This window comes from Coturnix japonica, chromosome 15 (genome assembly GCF_001577835.2).
Source record: "Coturnix japonica isolate 7356 chromosome 15, Coturnix japonica 2.1, whole genome shotgun sequence".
NCBI lineage: Eukaryota > Metazoa > Chordata > Aves > Galliformes > Phasianidae > Coturnix > Coturnix japonica.
The window spans coordinates 764,130-779,289 of record NC_029530.1 but is presented as its reverse complement, the minus strand read 5'-3'; the positions used below and the strand labels follow the sequence as shown (position 1 = coordinate 779,289).

The 15,160-nt window shown below is 47.0% G+C and overlaps 1 protein-coding gene across 5 annotated transcripts in view; it reads left to right on the top strand.

Moving 5' to 3' along the window:
• The window catches only part of GNB1L (G protein subunit beta 1 like), a 51,057-nt gene that overhangs the window by 15,663 nt on the left and 20,234 nt on the right, over nt 1-15,160 (top strand). The window contains exons 1-2 of one of the 5 annotated variants that reach the window (XM_015877565.2): nt 704-810; nt 13,032-13,046. The exons of 2 other annotated variants lie outside the window; for them this stretch is intronic. Coding sequence is in view for 1 of the 3 variants with exons in the window: in XM_015877555.2 (XP_015733041.1) it covers nt 588-810 (223 nt within the window). In the remaining 2 variants the exon portion in view is untranslated. Of the gene's footprint in view, nt 1-550; nt 811-13,031; nt 13,047-13,085; nt 13,989-15,160 lie in introns of those variants that run through there. 2 more of the 5 variants (XM_015877555.2, XM_015877564.2) reach the window with 2 other exon arrangements.

Sequence of the window (15,160 nt, the reverse complement as noted above, 5' to 3'; positions counted from 1 at the left end):
CCTCTAAAGAGGTTTAAGGCACTCTGGTTTCACCTAATCCCGAAACCTAAACCAGAATCATTGAAAACCTCCATGACACCATAGGAATGGGCAAATAAAGGGTTTCCACTATGAAATTATTAAAAGGACACGGTGTATCTTTTGGATTTGAGACCTGGGGCTTTACCTAAGGAGCTTGGAGCGCACAATGCACTGTTTGTTTTACAGACGGGGGTTGAAAGCTTTATTTAACTACAGGGCCGGCTCCTTCCACTGACCGACCGGAGGGTGATGGGGGGGGGGGTGATACGGGTGTGCAGCACGGCCGTATATGGGGTGATGGGGGGGGGGGTGATACGGGTGTGCAGCACGGCCGTACCGAGCTGTGTGCTGGTTGGTGCTGCTGCTGCTCAGGACGGTGCTTCCGAGAGCTGAGTGTGAAACGCTGCGCTGTAACGTGACTTCCAATGACACCGTGCACCCGGCGCTGCTCACTCCACGTGCCGTTAGTTGGGTGGTGCTGTTTGCACGCTCAGTTTTGTGCTGGGGGCGTCACCCGCCCCGCGTGCAACCGAGCGCCGCGTGCAGCACGACGGTCCGCTCGGCGCATGCGCAGCGCACCCCCATTCCCCGTCCGGTGCCAGGAGCGGCCCGCGGGCATCACGTGGCTCCGTGCTGCTGCGTGCGTCCGGTCCGCGCTGAGCAGCGCCGGGAGCAGCGGGGCGGCACCGAAACAGCGCCGGATCAACCAACCAACCGCCGGATCAACCAGCGCCGGATCTATCAGCGCCGTTCCGCTCCCACCCTCAGCCCGAGGCGGAGCGCTGCTCGGTGAGGCGCGGCGGGGCGGGCGGGAGGCGGAGCGGCTGCGGGGCGGGGCGCATCGTGCGCGGTAACGGCGGCGCCGTGTCCGGTGCGGGGCCGGGCCGGGCCGTTGTGTGTCCGTCAGAGATGAGTGTGTTGGGGGCGTTAAGGGGGCGGCGGTGCAGCAGCTCACGTGCAATGTGCCGCACTGCGCCCCCTGGCGGCACGGCGCGGCGCTGCACGGCGGGGCTGCGCTGCTCCATCACGGGCCGCTGTGCGAAACGAGCTCGTGTCCTGACCCGACAGCTGCCTGTTGAAATACATGAGGGAAAAGAAGGGCGTTATCAGGGACCAGCCCGCAGGTGGACGTGACAGCTGTGCACTCGCTGCAGCTTCTTGTTTCAGACAAACGAGATTTTGGTTCACGGCTGCACTTTTAAGCATTAGAATTTAATAATTTAATCAGAATTTAATGTAGTGCAGAGCAGACTGCACCGCACCACCCCGGAACCTGCAGCCGTAGCAGAGTACAGCCAGGTTCTTGCAGTGGAAGCCGTCCTGCTGCCTGTGACGTTGGCTGTGTCTCATCCAGCTGCCTGTGCTGTGTTTTCTGTTGGCATCCTTTCACTTTCAGCTTGAGCACAGTTTCTCTGCAGGCTCAGCCATGAAGAGGCAGCGTGTCAGTGCAGTGAGAGCCACAATCCAGTCGGTTGCTGCTGATTAGCAGATGTGGGGGTTTAATGCTGAAATCCTTGCTTTGCACTATGTTACCCATGAAACATTGCCTTTGTGGTGGAAAATAGCTGCTATGGCTGCTCTTAGTCATAAATGGTGCTGTTGTGGACAGGTTGGAATAGAGGTGTGTGTTACATTCCTGGGGCTGGAAAGGCAGATGTAGGGATGATTAAAAAGCAGTTTGCTTTCTGCACGTCCTTTTCATGCTGTAGCACAGTCTGTGGTACTTTACTTCTGTACGAGCTTGAACCCTGGCACAGTATGGTGTGGTTGTGAGGGTGGCTTTACACGGGACAAAGGTAAGTTTCATGGCAGTAGGAGCACTTTGATCCAACATTCAGTGCAGATGGGTCTGTTTTCTTTATGTGAAAGCAGTTGGACTCATTGCGGTATGTTTGGTTGGACAAATGATGGGTTTCTAATTAGTAATGCCGTGACCGCTTATTTAATGATTGCTTTGTGGGTTAGTTGCTGTGTCTTCCTTAAGATGCTGTTCCCTGTGGAGCAGTACAAGTGCTCACAGAGCCACGAGAAAGAAATAATTACAAAAATATCTGCGTGTTTTCTGCCCAAGCAAAAGAGCTTCCTTTAGAGCCTTGTGCTGGCACCGCTGTGTGCTGAAAGGAAGCGGACTCTGCTTTTCCTAAGCAAAATACATGTGTGTGTATATATGTACATACAAATATATATGTTTCACAACTCCCTAAGGCACATCTTATTAATGTGCAGCTAATGTTGGTACAGCTCATCTTTTCTAATGTTGTTTCAGTGCTGTTTTTGGCTTGTTGTTCGTGTCCTTACAATGAGGGGCTGTTTGAAAGAACCTTTGTGGGACATCAGCTTTGCTGTGCTGTGAAAAGCAGCTCGTTACAGGGCAGGTGCTGTTATCAGAAGTGCTGCTGCAGGTCGTAGTTAGGTGGCAGACGTGACAAGGTCCTTAAGGACAGGGGTATTACTGGGTACTGCTTTAGAAGGCGTGTATTATCCCCGCAGTTGGCTGAGCTGTGATTCAGAAGCTCGTCAGATATGAGTCCGTCTCTTCTGCATCTCAGAAGTGGAAACGGCAGGACAGCACCTTTCCTAAGGACGGATTTATTCTCACTGCTCTTCAGAGGGGCGTAGAATCGGAGCATTGCACTGCAGGCAGATGAGGAGTCCTGGGAGTCAAATCCTTCCAGCCTGCAAACTCTTGTAATTTATTTTCAAAGGTCAAACTGTGATTGTTACAGAAAAAAGAAAAAGTAATTTGTACAGGAAAACCTTTCCAGGCGATGCTCAACCCTGACCTCTGCCTTTAGGTTTCCCAGAGCTGCTGGTGACTGCTGGCTGTCCGGCTGAGCAGGAGCTGTTTGCAAAGACAAGCGGAGCGATGTCTCGCCTTTACATTTTGTTAGTTATTATTTTAAGTTACTCCGTGATTTTTTTAGTAGACTTTAAATTTCTTTGACTTAGAGAAGGAAAGGATTCTGCTTGAAAACACAGCAGGTAGGAATGTTCGGACGGCCGTTTCACACTCGGGCAGCTGGAGCAGCTGTGTGTTCCCCACTGAGATGAAAATGCTACACTTTGAGATTTAGAAAGGTAAAAAGTGTGACCGGAGCATTAAATGGGAGAGCCACATGATACCAAAATTTAGCTCTGTGTTCGTTGTAAAGAAAATCCTCGTTGTAGAAGGGAAAAAATGAACTTGTTCCACCACTTTCTTTTTTTCCTCAGGAGAAAACACAGAATATATCCTAGGTAATAAATCTGTTTTATGGCTCACATGAGAAAGGGTGGAGAAACTCCCATTATTTTCTTCCCAGAAATTGAAATGCACATGAGCTAACATGGAGACACTGGGATTTTCATCCAGCAAACTCACAGCTGGCTTCTGCTTTTATTATTTTCCTAAGCCTAATAATTTTTCATGTGATTAGCTGGTGGCTGACAAAGCCATCACTTGCTCAGTGTTTTGTATATTTAGTGGAGTAGGTGTAATGCAAAAATGGTAGTGTAATACATACCCAGAAGCACAGCTCAACTTGCTCATTTGATGAGCAGTTTCTACTTTCCTCTCCTCAAAATGCCAGTTTCTATCGTCAGGTTTTGTGTTTGAGCAGAAAAAAGTAACTGCTTGAGGACTAGAGCAAGAGAGCTGTGTAAGCATCTAAGAATCCATTTGTTATATTTGCATTATGGAGTTGGTAGAGATTTGCATGGTGCTCTGTGCATGTAAAGGGTGGCATGAAGGAGGTGGAGGTCTGCAGGGCAGCCTCGCCGCGTGGAGGGTCCAAGGAAGGAAAGTCCTGGTTAGAGTGAAGATTTTTAACCTTGATGAGTTCATTAGAAATCCTGACTTGTGCCTCATTTGGTGTCAGTTTGGTGCTCTTTTATACAGTGGATGCCTGAGGAAGGAGTGGTTTCTAAGGATTAGTGGAGCCTGAGTCCTGATAAGTTCAAGCTCTGGAGCTGGAAGGTGATGGCTTTGCTAAATGCACGAGACAGTGTATTTTCCCTGCTAGAGAAAATGGCCTCAATGGAAAAATGGGAGATGACATTGTAGAAACTGTTTGGATATCTCTCTCTTAGAGACTTGATGCCTGCTGCAGGTCAGAGAACTGAGTACTGGTGTCTCTGCTGTAGGAGAAGCTGCCACGCTGGGAGGCTGCGCTGTGGCTGGAGGGGAGCAGCTGGGGATGCATCGTAGCAGCCATGGTTTGCTGTGGCAGCCCTCACCTTTACTGCAGCACGGCACCGTGGCCTCTCCTTTGCACACCAACCCCTTGCCCCATGTGCAGAGGGCTCTGCCTGGCGTTGGGTGTTGGACGGGGCAGTCTGCAGTGCTGTGCTGTGTAGATGTGTGGCACTCATACTGAATGAGACAGTCAGATTCGAGAAGAGTTGGAAAAATGTGTAACATTCCAGATTGCCGTGTTTACTTCTTTTTTTTCTAGTTATGTATTCAGGTCCTCCTCCTTTCACCTCAACAATTGAGGGTGTTGGTTATTTCCTCAGATGTTTATGTAAGACGAGCTTTTTATAGTCCATTTTTCCACTTGCTGTATGTGTTTCCTCCATGGTGGCGTAACACGTTATTCTTCCCAGCCCTCAGCCAGTTACCCTGATATAAGGCCTTCATTCATTGCTTTTTTTTAACCTGGCTTGTCGTGGTTTTGATGCTGCTTTTTAAAGAATGGAGCTGTGGGATTGGGACAGCTGTTCTTCCTGCAGAGCAGTGTGGTTCTAGGCAAAATGCGATTTGTTCTCAGCAGAGGAAAGCCATGTAACGTAGCCATGCTCAGCTGAGCGATTTGGCCTGCATTGCACGTTTCCAGCTCGGTTCTTGCTCAGCTGAAGATCCACCTGGAATAAAAACAAAAACAAAAAGAGTTTGTCAAAATGGGCTGCATTCTGTTTGTATTACAGTTCTCACTGTAATGCTAGATGTAAAGAATGTTATGTTATTGTCCATTTAACTTGCATAGCAGTGACCTACGTAACCTTAGTGTAAGGTGGGCTGAGCTGCCTGACTGCCCCGGATCTTCACTATGCTTAGTCTCCACGTAGGCTGTTCCTTTTCCAAGTGACCAGTTTCCAGCTGACACTGATATTCTGAGCACTTAGGACAGGAATTCGCTCTTTTGCCACCAGCTGCACTGCAAACCTGCAGCAGAGACAGCCAGGGATGGATGTGAAGGACGCAGTGCCTGGGCCTGGGGAGCTTTGTGCCTTGCACCTCGTGGCCCTGCCTGAGGGTCTGACATTTCCCCCTCTTGCATCATCCGGTTGCTCTTTGGAAGTAACTTTTTAAAGGTACTTGTTTATTTTATTGCTCCATTGCTGAATTATTATAATCAACAGTTAGTGTTTAATTATAGCAATTTTATACCGTAAATGTTGTGTGTGGCTGATGATGTAATTGGACATTTAATAATATCTGTAATTTAGAAGTAAAAAGGGAGAATCTCGGAAATGAGTGCCTTTGTGCTTGTGCCCATTAAACACTGCTGTATTATCTCATGGCAGCGTGTGGTCTTCCCAGCTGGAATTGGGTCATGTCACACAGTGCGTTCCATGGGAGCAGGGTGCCATCATTTGTTGTCCATGCGAGGGAAGGGAGCAGGCAGGAGTGTCTGAGTCACCTGCTGCTCCCGAAGCACCTCCTGGGGCGGTGCTGCCACATGCAGCCCAGTGCAAGACTGAGCCTGAAGGCTTCGCCGGCCTGACTGCGTGTCCTATGGCACTCTGACTTTGTGGTAATGACTTTAATGTGATTCAGTGTTTTCTCTTTTGCCTGATCTTGTTGGTGAGCCTTCATGCCTGCTGCTGCCCCCACTGCTGGGGTCCTGGTCCTGATTACCAGTTCACATTCATTGTGACTGCCTGAAATTAGAGCTCCTGAGGCAAGTGTGTGTAAACCGAGGCTGAAGCACCCAGTCCTGAATGGATGTATGGAGAATGGCTGGGATGAAGGTCCTGTGGGTCACCATCAGTACTTACTAGAGACTACTAATAATAGCAAACAGACTCATTCCATTCCCACATCTCTAGGGCTTTAAAAATCCAGCAGAACCAGCAAAATACCTAAAGCTCAGCCAGTGAAATCCAGCCAGATTTTGTACAGATGACAGTGCTAGTTTCAATTAAATATAAATTGTGCACTTAAAGTGTACAGTTTGCTTAAGAGGAGGTACTTTGCCAAACCATAAATGTACCAATTACTAAAGTCAGAAATAGCAGTTTAAGGAATCCAAGTTTATAAGGTTTAGAAAAAAGCCTTTCAGGTATTTTTATTGCTTTTATTTAACTGTGTGATTCATGTTTAATCCCAGTTAGACTGAATTTGTACAGACATATCTTCATAGCAGGCTGGGTGCTTCTCGTAGGCAAGTGCCTGCTGTGTCACCACGTTTGTTTAATGAGGGCTGGGGGGCAGAGAGTGCAGCTCAGTCACATCATCGTTTGCATATATGAGAAGTCTGTCTCGCATTATACCCACAAGAAATACATGGGTGCTCGTCGTTCATGTTATCCCATAAAATGTAGAAGAGCATTCTGAGACTGCAAACAAAGGTAATTTATGTATAAAACCTCATCTGTGAAGAATTTATTGCTATGGTAGGTATAATATGTCTTGGCAATTTTCTTCCCTGAGACCAGGACTTGCAGATTTGAAAAAGGAACTGACTCGCAGGCTGAGTTATACCTGGTTTTATAGGAAATACATTATCATGAAGACTTGTGTTCGAGGGAGATGAAGACAGCTGCTGGGTTAGTGTTCCTTGGCTGCTGCTCACAGGTGTGCACGCACATCTTCACTGTGAGAATCGTCTCCTTAAAACCTGCCCTGTCTGTGTGGTGCTGCTCTTGTGTAAGTTATTGATGTGTTTTGGTCATTAGTGGGAACTGTTTTACCACTGAGGAAATAGATCTGCAGTTATAAGATCTTCTGTAGTGTCTAAAAGCTTCTTTATTCTTCTAAGGTTACGTTATGAGCGTATGATTTTATAACGTTTGCCTCTCTTGGCCTGAACGCTGCACTTTCATTACAATTAATTGTATGAGATGAAAACTGAGGGAAAAAGGCAAACTGTTGCTACTGCACAAAGTAACATTAAAACAGGGAATGATGTAGCTACTGTAAAATACGCCACTTAAATGCATATAGCTGGGAATGAAGAGCTGATAGTGGGATGTTAGAGAGGCTCTGGTCCCAGGTGGCAATGGAGGCTGTAGAGCTTATCACTGCAGAAGTGGATTAGAGCTCTGCAGGTCGATACGGAGCAGGTTGGACCTTTACCTTCTTCCCTGGCAGGCAGGCAGTTGTGTAGGGAAGCGCTCTGTTTGGCTTCGATGTGCAGAGAGCAGCATCACTTCCCCTGGGATTCTGACTGCAGTTCCGAGTGGTGTCGGTGCTTTGGGAAGTGCTATGAAAAGTGCTATTTCTTCTGCGTGTAGATCCCTGCGCAGTGCACTTACACTGGGCCATTTCTCTGCTGGCATACCCTACAGCAGAAATCCTATTGCAGGCAAAGGCAGCTTCCTTTGCCAAGTGTGCTAGCTACAATTGTATCCACAGAAGAATGAAGTGACTTCCCTCTTGAAAGATGCACGATTTTGAGGTCAGAGAAGATTTATCTCAACAGGGTGTCACCTGGCTGCTGCGCAAAGCTGCCTGGGATTAAGTCAGAAGTTCTGTTTTCAGTTCTCTGCTTTTTCCAGGTGGATTTAGTACAGTTAGAGATGATACTGACAGTGATGACCAAAATGACTGGGGGGAAATGGAACAGCTGTACTCAGGGGAGAAGTTAAAAGGCTGGGACTCCTCGTTCAGAGAGAGATTTATCTCTGGGATTTATAAAGTCATGACGGGGGTGGAAAAGCTGAATGTGAAACCTCAAAGTCCTGCAGTGCAAAAGCTGGAGGGCACTCAGCGGAGCTGGGTGGTGGTCCGGTTTGTAACAGGTAAAATAAAATACTCCTGACACTTCAGATTGTGAACTTGCTCCCAGGAGGCAGTGAAGGCAGCGATATCAGCTGGTGCAAAAGGGATTGGGCAATTTCATGGGCAGCAGGACCACAAATGGAAATTACAGTACCTTGTAACCCCAGTAATGTAGCACTTGGGTATGGGGGAGCCTGCTGGGAATGGACTGCAAAGGCAGTCAGGCTTTCTCTACGCAGCCTCTGTAAATAGCCCTCCACTGCTGGAAATGAGATACTGGGCTGCATGGACCTGACCCTGCAGGGCATCTTGTACAGTGCTTCCATTTGAAAAGGTTTCATTGTTAATATGTTTAATTCTTGTAAGGATAATCAAGAAATATTTGGTGGCAAGCATGTTAATACTGCACTGCTGATACTTGGAAGTATTTTTATGTTTCAGAGTCTGATCCAGTGATAGTCAAATGCCTGCTGCTGCGCGTGATACCAATGTGACATTTAGTTGGAAAGCGTACAGATTGGGAAGCAAATTTTGTGTGTGTTTGTTGGTTTTTCTTGGCAGTTGGTTATCTCTGAAGTGAAGATCCAGGTGCTGTGCAGTGCCCTGAAGGTATGCATGGCAGCTCTGCAGGAAGCAGTTTCTGGTTAAGATTGGTTTCTTCGTGCTGCAGTGCTGCCTGCAATGTCTTTGCACTCATTTGAAGCTGGCCAAGTGGAAGGATGAGACAGAAGAGGGACTTTTAGGCTGTGCACACCCACGGGTGGGGCCCAGGGCCTGGGGCTTGGTGCCGGTGCCGTGCACCTTCCTGTGGGCTGGGGTGTCCATGCAGCATGTGAAACGTTTTGGAAACAAAAATACGCTGTTTCAGTAGAGGATGTGGGTGTTCTTTTCATATGGAGAACTCTCCGCATCTGTGCTGCTGCCCCAGACACAGGGTTTGGGTAGAGGCCCATCCATGCACTGTGCTGCTCAATGTTGCTTCAGTGTGTCTTGAGGAAAGCTGGAGTGATTCTGATGAGAAACCCAGCATCAAGAAGCCCTGGGCAGTGCTCTCAGAGCTGCTGCTGGGGAACGTTTGGTTTTGAGTCAGACGAAACAGAGCCCAGTTGTAAGGGGTATCTCCTTTTCACATTTCAGCTCAGTGAATGTTCGCACATAGAGCTCAGAACTGCCCGAGCAAAGCGAGCCTCCATCCTGTGAGCGTTTTGATGTCAGCGTCCTTCTGTTTGCCCGGGCAGCGCCTCGGCTGTTGGGCAAAAATAAACGCAGCCTTTTAAGTCTTCACACCTAAATATGTTTATGCGTATTTTTAGTCACTATTTACTGTTTGCAAAATTACCTTGATGTGGGGAAAAAAAGAGCTCCAGATGTATTGTTCTCTTAACAAAGATTTGACCCTCGCCTTTACAGACAGTTTCACTATTTTTCCTCCCAGCCTTTTAGTTCAAAGGCGCTTCTAAGCACGCAGGCATTGTATGAAGCAGAGATGTGAGCTTTATATCACAGGAGTTTAGAGAACAATGCGAAGGTCAATTGTGTTGCTTGCTCTCCTGCCACATGGGGTGGGTGTGTACATGAATGCATCCCTGGAATTCCACTGTGGGATTTGCATCTTTGAAGCCACTGCTAAAATTACTGCCGAGGCTCTTCCAAAGGCGGATACTGATAGAAGATTCAATGGAATTGAAGGTCGTCAGCCTGGTAGGCGTTGAAAGATACCTGGCTATGATACTATTTCTGATTTAATAATGCGAATGGGAGGCTAGCCCTTTGTAATAATTAGGACTAATTACTGAAGAGGTGTTGACAGATGGGCTAAGAGGAAACAAACTGCCTTTATCCAATGGCTTAGAGTCAGATTACTAGTCTTGTGTTATCTGTTTCTCAGAAAGTAGAAGCTTCAATCATTCACTAAGTCTTCAAAGGGGAAAGGGATCCTCGCAACGTACAGGATTTGGGATGAAGCTATGAAATACGTCTTTGACTCAAAATGGCTAAATTAATCTCCTTTCCGTAAATTATCATACTTCTAAAGTTTGAGTTACAGACGGAGAATCTGATGAAGGTCCTGCAGAATAGGTGAAATCAATCTGATGGCTGTCCTGTTGTTCATTACTGCAGCTCACGGATTAGCCTACCCTCCGTTCCTTATGCTGTTCGTAATGCCACGATTTCTTTGTTTTCATTCCATGCCATTCTTGTTATCCACCTGAGGAGGAGACCAGGGAAAATACACTGCAATCCCCCATGCCGTGTTTTAAGCAGATCTCATATTTGCTTATGAGCAGAAAATGCATCTGCCAGAAGGTGACAGTTACTTACCTTTCTAGGAGACAGGATCATGGGCATTTTAGGAAGAAGAACATGGAAATTGGGTTTACCACAGAATTCCTCACTGATGTAGCATTTCCCTATAGTATTTCTTGTCCCCTTTTGGAGCGGTGGCCGTTCAGTACGGCTGCATGAAGTGGGATGGTACGACTGCCAGAGGCGTTCAGGGTTAATCTGCTGTCACAGAGTGGGGCTGTGTGCCTTACTGAAGGTAAGGGCTCAGCAGTCCAGCAGCTTCCCCTAAGCCCTGTTTTTCCAAGAAGCGTGAGATAAATATGATTGCACTTAATAGCATTTATCAGGAGAAGTAGCTTTCAATTATTCATTTACTTTTTAACAAGAGAGGCCTTTTAATTAGTGTTTAAATATTTATATCAGTTTTGTTGTGCTGTAAAATAGGCTATACTTGGATCTAGATTTTCTGGTTTGAGACAATAGGATGGGTAAAAGCTTTCCTAATGAATTTGGGCTGAAGATGACCTAATCTGATGATGTGGGGAAAGGCTGCTCTTCAGCTCCTGGCAGCTCTGGGGCTGATGGGCGCCTGGTCGGAGTCTGGGAGTTCAAGTTCAGGTGCTGCAGGATTGTTCCGAGCTTCCCATGAGGGCGGTGACACAGCTCTGCATTTCACCCTGTTTTTGGACAGAAAGTTTATTGCAGGTGACGGGAGCGAAGTTTGAACCATGGGACTGTGTTCTGCAGCTCTGGTTTTACATCTGCCCATTTGCTAGATGCTACTTAGCATTGTTCCTTAATGCAGATCTGCTGGTTGGTCAGAACATCACAGACACGGGTCAGTTCTGGGAGCTGAGAGCTGAGCATTGCCAGTACTCAGCTGCTGTTCAGCCTGGCATCTGCTTTTTGTTAGTTAATATTAATTATCATTAATAACACACCTGTTTGGTATGTGATCAGGCTCAGCATTGGACATTAGAGTATATTTAATGAAAGCAACCTAGGTGCTCTTCCAAAATGGGTACAGCCTTACTTGATGAATCCAGCATGAAAGAACAGCTGTGTTTTTGTATCTCGAGTGCAAGCTTAGGTTAAACTGTTAAAATAGACATTTTTATTTTATATTCAGGTAATATTTGCCTTGTACGTCAGTCCTGTTTGCACTGGAATTAACAGTGATTCTCATTAGATTTCATAGATTAATTTGCTCTCCAATAGCTTGACTTATCCAAATAAAATTTGTTTACACTTTTCTGGAATCCTAATATTGAAATTATTGATTAGGCCTGAGTTTCAGGAGGCATTCCATAGCATGACTGTACTTCTTACTCTATAACTCTCCCAGCAGAGGTGATGTTCCCTGTTTGTCTTTGTGGGGTGCTGCTCAGTCCTGCCTCCCTCCCACAGCTGGGTGCATTCATGTTCATTAAGGGGTGTTCATATCCAAAGGAGCTTGAGGACTTCGATCTGTAAGTGGCAGTAATTTGTATTTCAGGTGCAGCCAAAGCAAAATAAGATGCACTGCTAAATATTGGTGTACATTTCTGTTTTAACATATTCAGGCTACTTGTGGAGTAAGAAGAGTTTTAGTTACACGTATGGTAACCTGATGTAAGATTAAAATGTGGCTCTCATAGAACTGAATGGAATATAAAAGTTATCACCATCTGAAGATAAGTGTGAAGGTGGGTTTTGGCCCTGTCCCCTCCTGGTGGCTGTGGAAGGCCGCACTCTGAGCACGGTCCCACATCCATTTCTGGCAGCTCCAGGCTTGGTCCTGTGCACCAGGGATGAATTGGTGAGTCACGGCGTGGTGCCGTCGGGAGAGCACATGGATTCCCATAGGTTGTTTTTATTACGTGATATCGTGTTACACCTCCGTGTCCTTAATTCCGCGCTCTTTGGTTATATTTCACACTTTGAAGAAAAAAGCACAGAAGACAGAATGTCATCCGCTGCGCATTGTGTTTCCTGTGCCCTGTGGGAGGAAAAGAGAAGTCATAGAACAGACAAATAAATAAAAGCTGTGTTGAAACTGCCGTGACAGGTTCTGCTCTTGCGCCACGGAACTGCAATCAGTTTTTTGTCGTCGTTGGTCGGGTGCCAGAATAACAGCATCGTCTTATACAAGAGTAGATTAATTAAAGCAATTATAACAGAATAAATTAAATAATCATAAAAGTTTGTCATGGGAAAAATATGTGTTTAGAATTAATTAGTTCTCAAATAAAGCGATACTTTAATTGGGCAGAGTTACAGAATCCTTAATTGCAGACACCATTCCGGCTCAAAAAACCTCAGCTGCTGTAACAACTTGATCCATTTCTTCTCCATCAGTTCTGTTTAGTAGTTTGTTACCAAAGAAGGTTATTGCGGGAAATGTCTGCTGCAATGTCTGCAGGTGAAATGAAGCCCATGGTACCCCAGGGTGCTGTTATAACGCCCTTGGGGGCTGCTCTGCACTGCGCACTGCGGTGCATCACTCGGGTGAACTGAGATCAGTCTGCTCTGTGTGTCGCAGTCAGGCTGTTCTGTCAATTCTCTTTGCTGATGTTCTGTGTGTTGTAGGAGATTCTGCCTCATCATTTTCTTTTTTGGGAGTATTAGAATAATTAATGTTCATTTATGGCTTTTACATGTTGATTAATAGCTTTTTGTTTCAGTGACCAAAATGTGTAAGTGGCAGTGAAAGCCATGTGCTAACTTGGTGTCTTTCAGATAATTGTTGTCTGTCTTTCCTTTGTTCCCGTGCTGTTTTCATGCGGATAATGATTATTATACGGTGACTCCAAAATGGCAGATGGAAGAATGTAAGGTGAGCCTGCAGGCACGGCCGTAGGGCTCGGTGTCCCTGAAGGTAACACACTGCCACGCATGTGCATTCTCCACTCAAAATTCATTACTGCAAATCACAGCACGCCGTGCTGCAGCATCGTCCTGCTGTGGGACGCTGGGTGCAGCGAGGTGCCTACACCATCAGCAGCCGCTACCTGAGTGAAAGCCATTGCGGTGTGTTGTGTTGCGTGGTGGTTATTGGGCTGCTTTCCCTGCACGGCTTGGCGTCCCACCAGCTGCTGATCTGCAGTTTTGTTTGCTGCCGACCTGTCGGTTCTTACAGCTGCAATGTGGAAACTTCCACCTCTGGTTGTGTAAGTGTGAGCCGGGAGCTGCTGGCACGATGGGGCAGGTTGGTGGCACTGCCTGGAGGAAGGGGACCAGCATGGCCATAACAGCAGTGCCTGTCAGTTCATACAGGGCTGCATGGCCAGCCACTGCAAACCAGTGCATTCTCTATGGCGCTGAGGTGTCTTTAGTTCATGAGCAGAAGGTTTCCATCTGGGAATCTGCCCAGGCTCCGTACCCTCCGTGCACACTGCTGAGCGCTTCCCATCCCTTCCTGTCATTGCTGTGGGGTTTTGTTGGTTGGTTTTGGCTTTTTTGGGGGGAGGAGGGTAAATTTCAAGGGTAATTATCAAATACAACTACACCTCACTGTGCTTAATTTGTACTTTGGCTGTCATTGGTGATATGGAAAATAACCAGTTCTGATTTCTTTGTAAGGGTGCGTGCCTTGTGGGTGCATCTCCTTATTGCTGACTTTGCTGTGTCACCATATTCTGTCATGTTTTCCATTGGTATATGCAGAATGACAGACTTTGCTTCAAAATGGCCACAGCACACCTAACTGTGCACCCAGACACGTCCCAGCTCTCAGGCCCTTCGCTGTCAGTAAAATACAACAGCCCACGTTTCTGAGGTGAGCTGTAACTCATTCAGCTCTTCCCCCCACCCCGCAGTTGCAGCAGTGGTGCAGGATGCTGAGCCCAGGCAGGTCTGTGCAGCGGCGCAGGCTGAGACGGGGCCCTGTGCGAATGGAAAAGGAGCTGCGGAAGGAGGAGGATCCATTTGTTCACATCTTCCTGAGCTCACACTGTGCCGGGTTTTCCTGTGGGAGGGTGGCACCTGGCAGACGAGGAATTAAAAGCAATAGCAGGGATTTCTTGTAGTTGGTGGTGAGCACACCTGGATGCGCTGCATTTTTGCAGTGGTAATTAGGGCTGCACACCTGCAGGTTTCAGGCCCCAATCAGTTTGCCAGACATGCTTAGAGAGATTTATTTCACCTGTACCTGAAAAAGCTCTGATGGCAGAGCTGCTGCTGTGAGCGAGCCCACAGAGAGGAGCAGCTCTTCCATGGCTGTGTCGGAGCCCTTGGTGTCTCAAGCAGAACTGTGAAGGTTGTGGGGGCAGGAGAGTGTTTGGGTGATATTTGAATAGCAATTTGTTTTTGCTTCCATGTGTGATAGAAATACAAGTGACAGGGGTGGGAACAGGGGAGTTGCTGAATTCTGCTGGAATTTTTCCTGTGGGAATCTGTTAATGTTTGTAATTCTCTGAGAGATTTTTCTAAGGTAATCCTTTTGACATTTACATATTTTAAATGACTCTCATAAAATAAAAGCTTAGCTTTTTCTAATATATATGTATGAAATGTGGAAGTGATGAGACTGGAATAGCACCGCTCAGAACTCAGTGGCTCAGGGAGTATTGTGCAGCCTGTGCAGAACCAGCTTTGTGTGGGAGATGAATAATGAATTGTTCGAAATAACAAAACTTTGCAGCAAATCCAGGAGCTGTGGCACTCAACAGAAGAGTTTTGCTGGGCAGAACCCTTTTTGTACCCAGTGTGTGCTGTGTGCAGCCGTTTGCTAATTGAAACTCTGATGGGAGCAGCTGAGTTTTCCCCTTGTTGCTCACAGGGGCATAATTAGGAGCCCAAGGGTGTGCAGCACCTTGTGAGCGCTGCCTGGGGTGGGTTGTGCTGTGCTGAGGGGAAGCTCAGATTCTGGCACAGGGAAGGATGGGGAGATCTTCTGAAAAGCAAGAGAAGAAAGCGGTGCTGTGAGAGGTTTCTCCTCTTAGTGGTGAC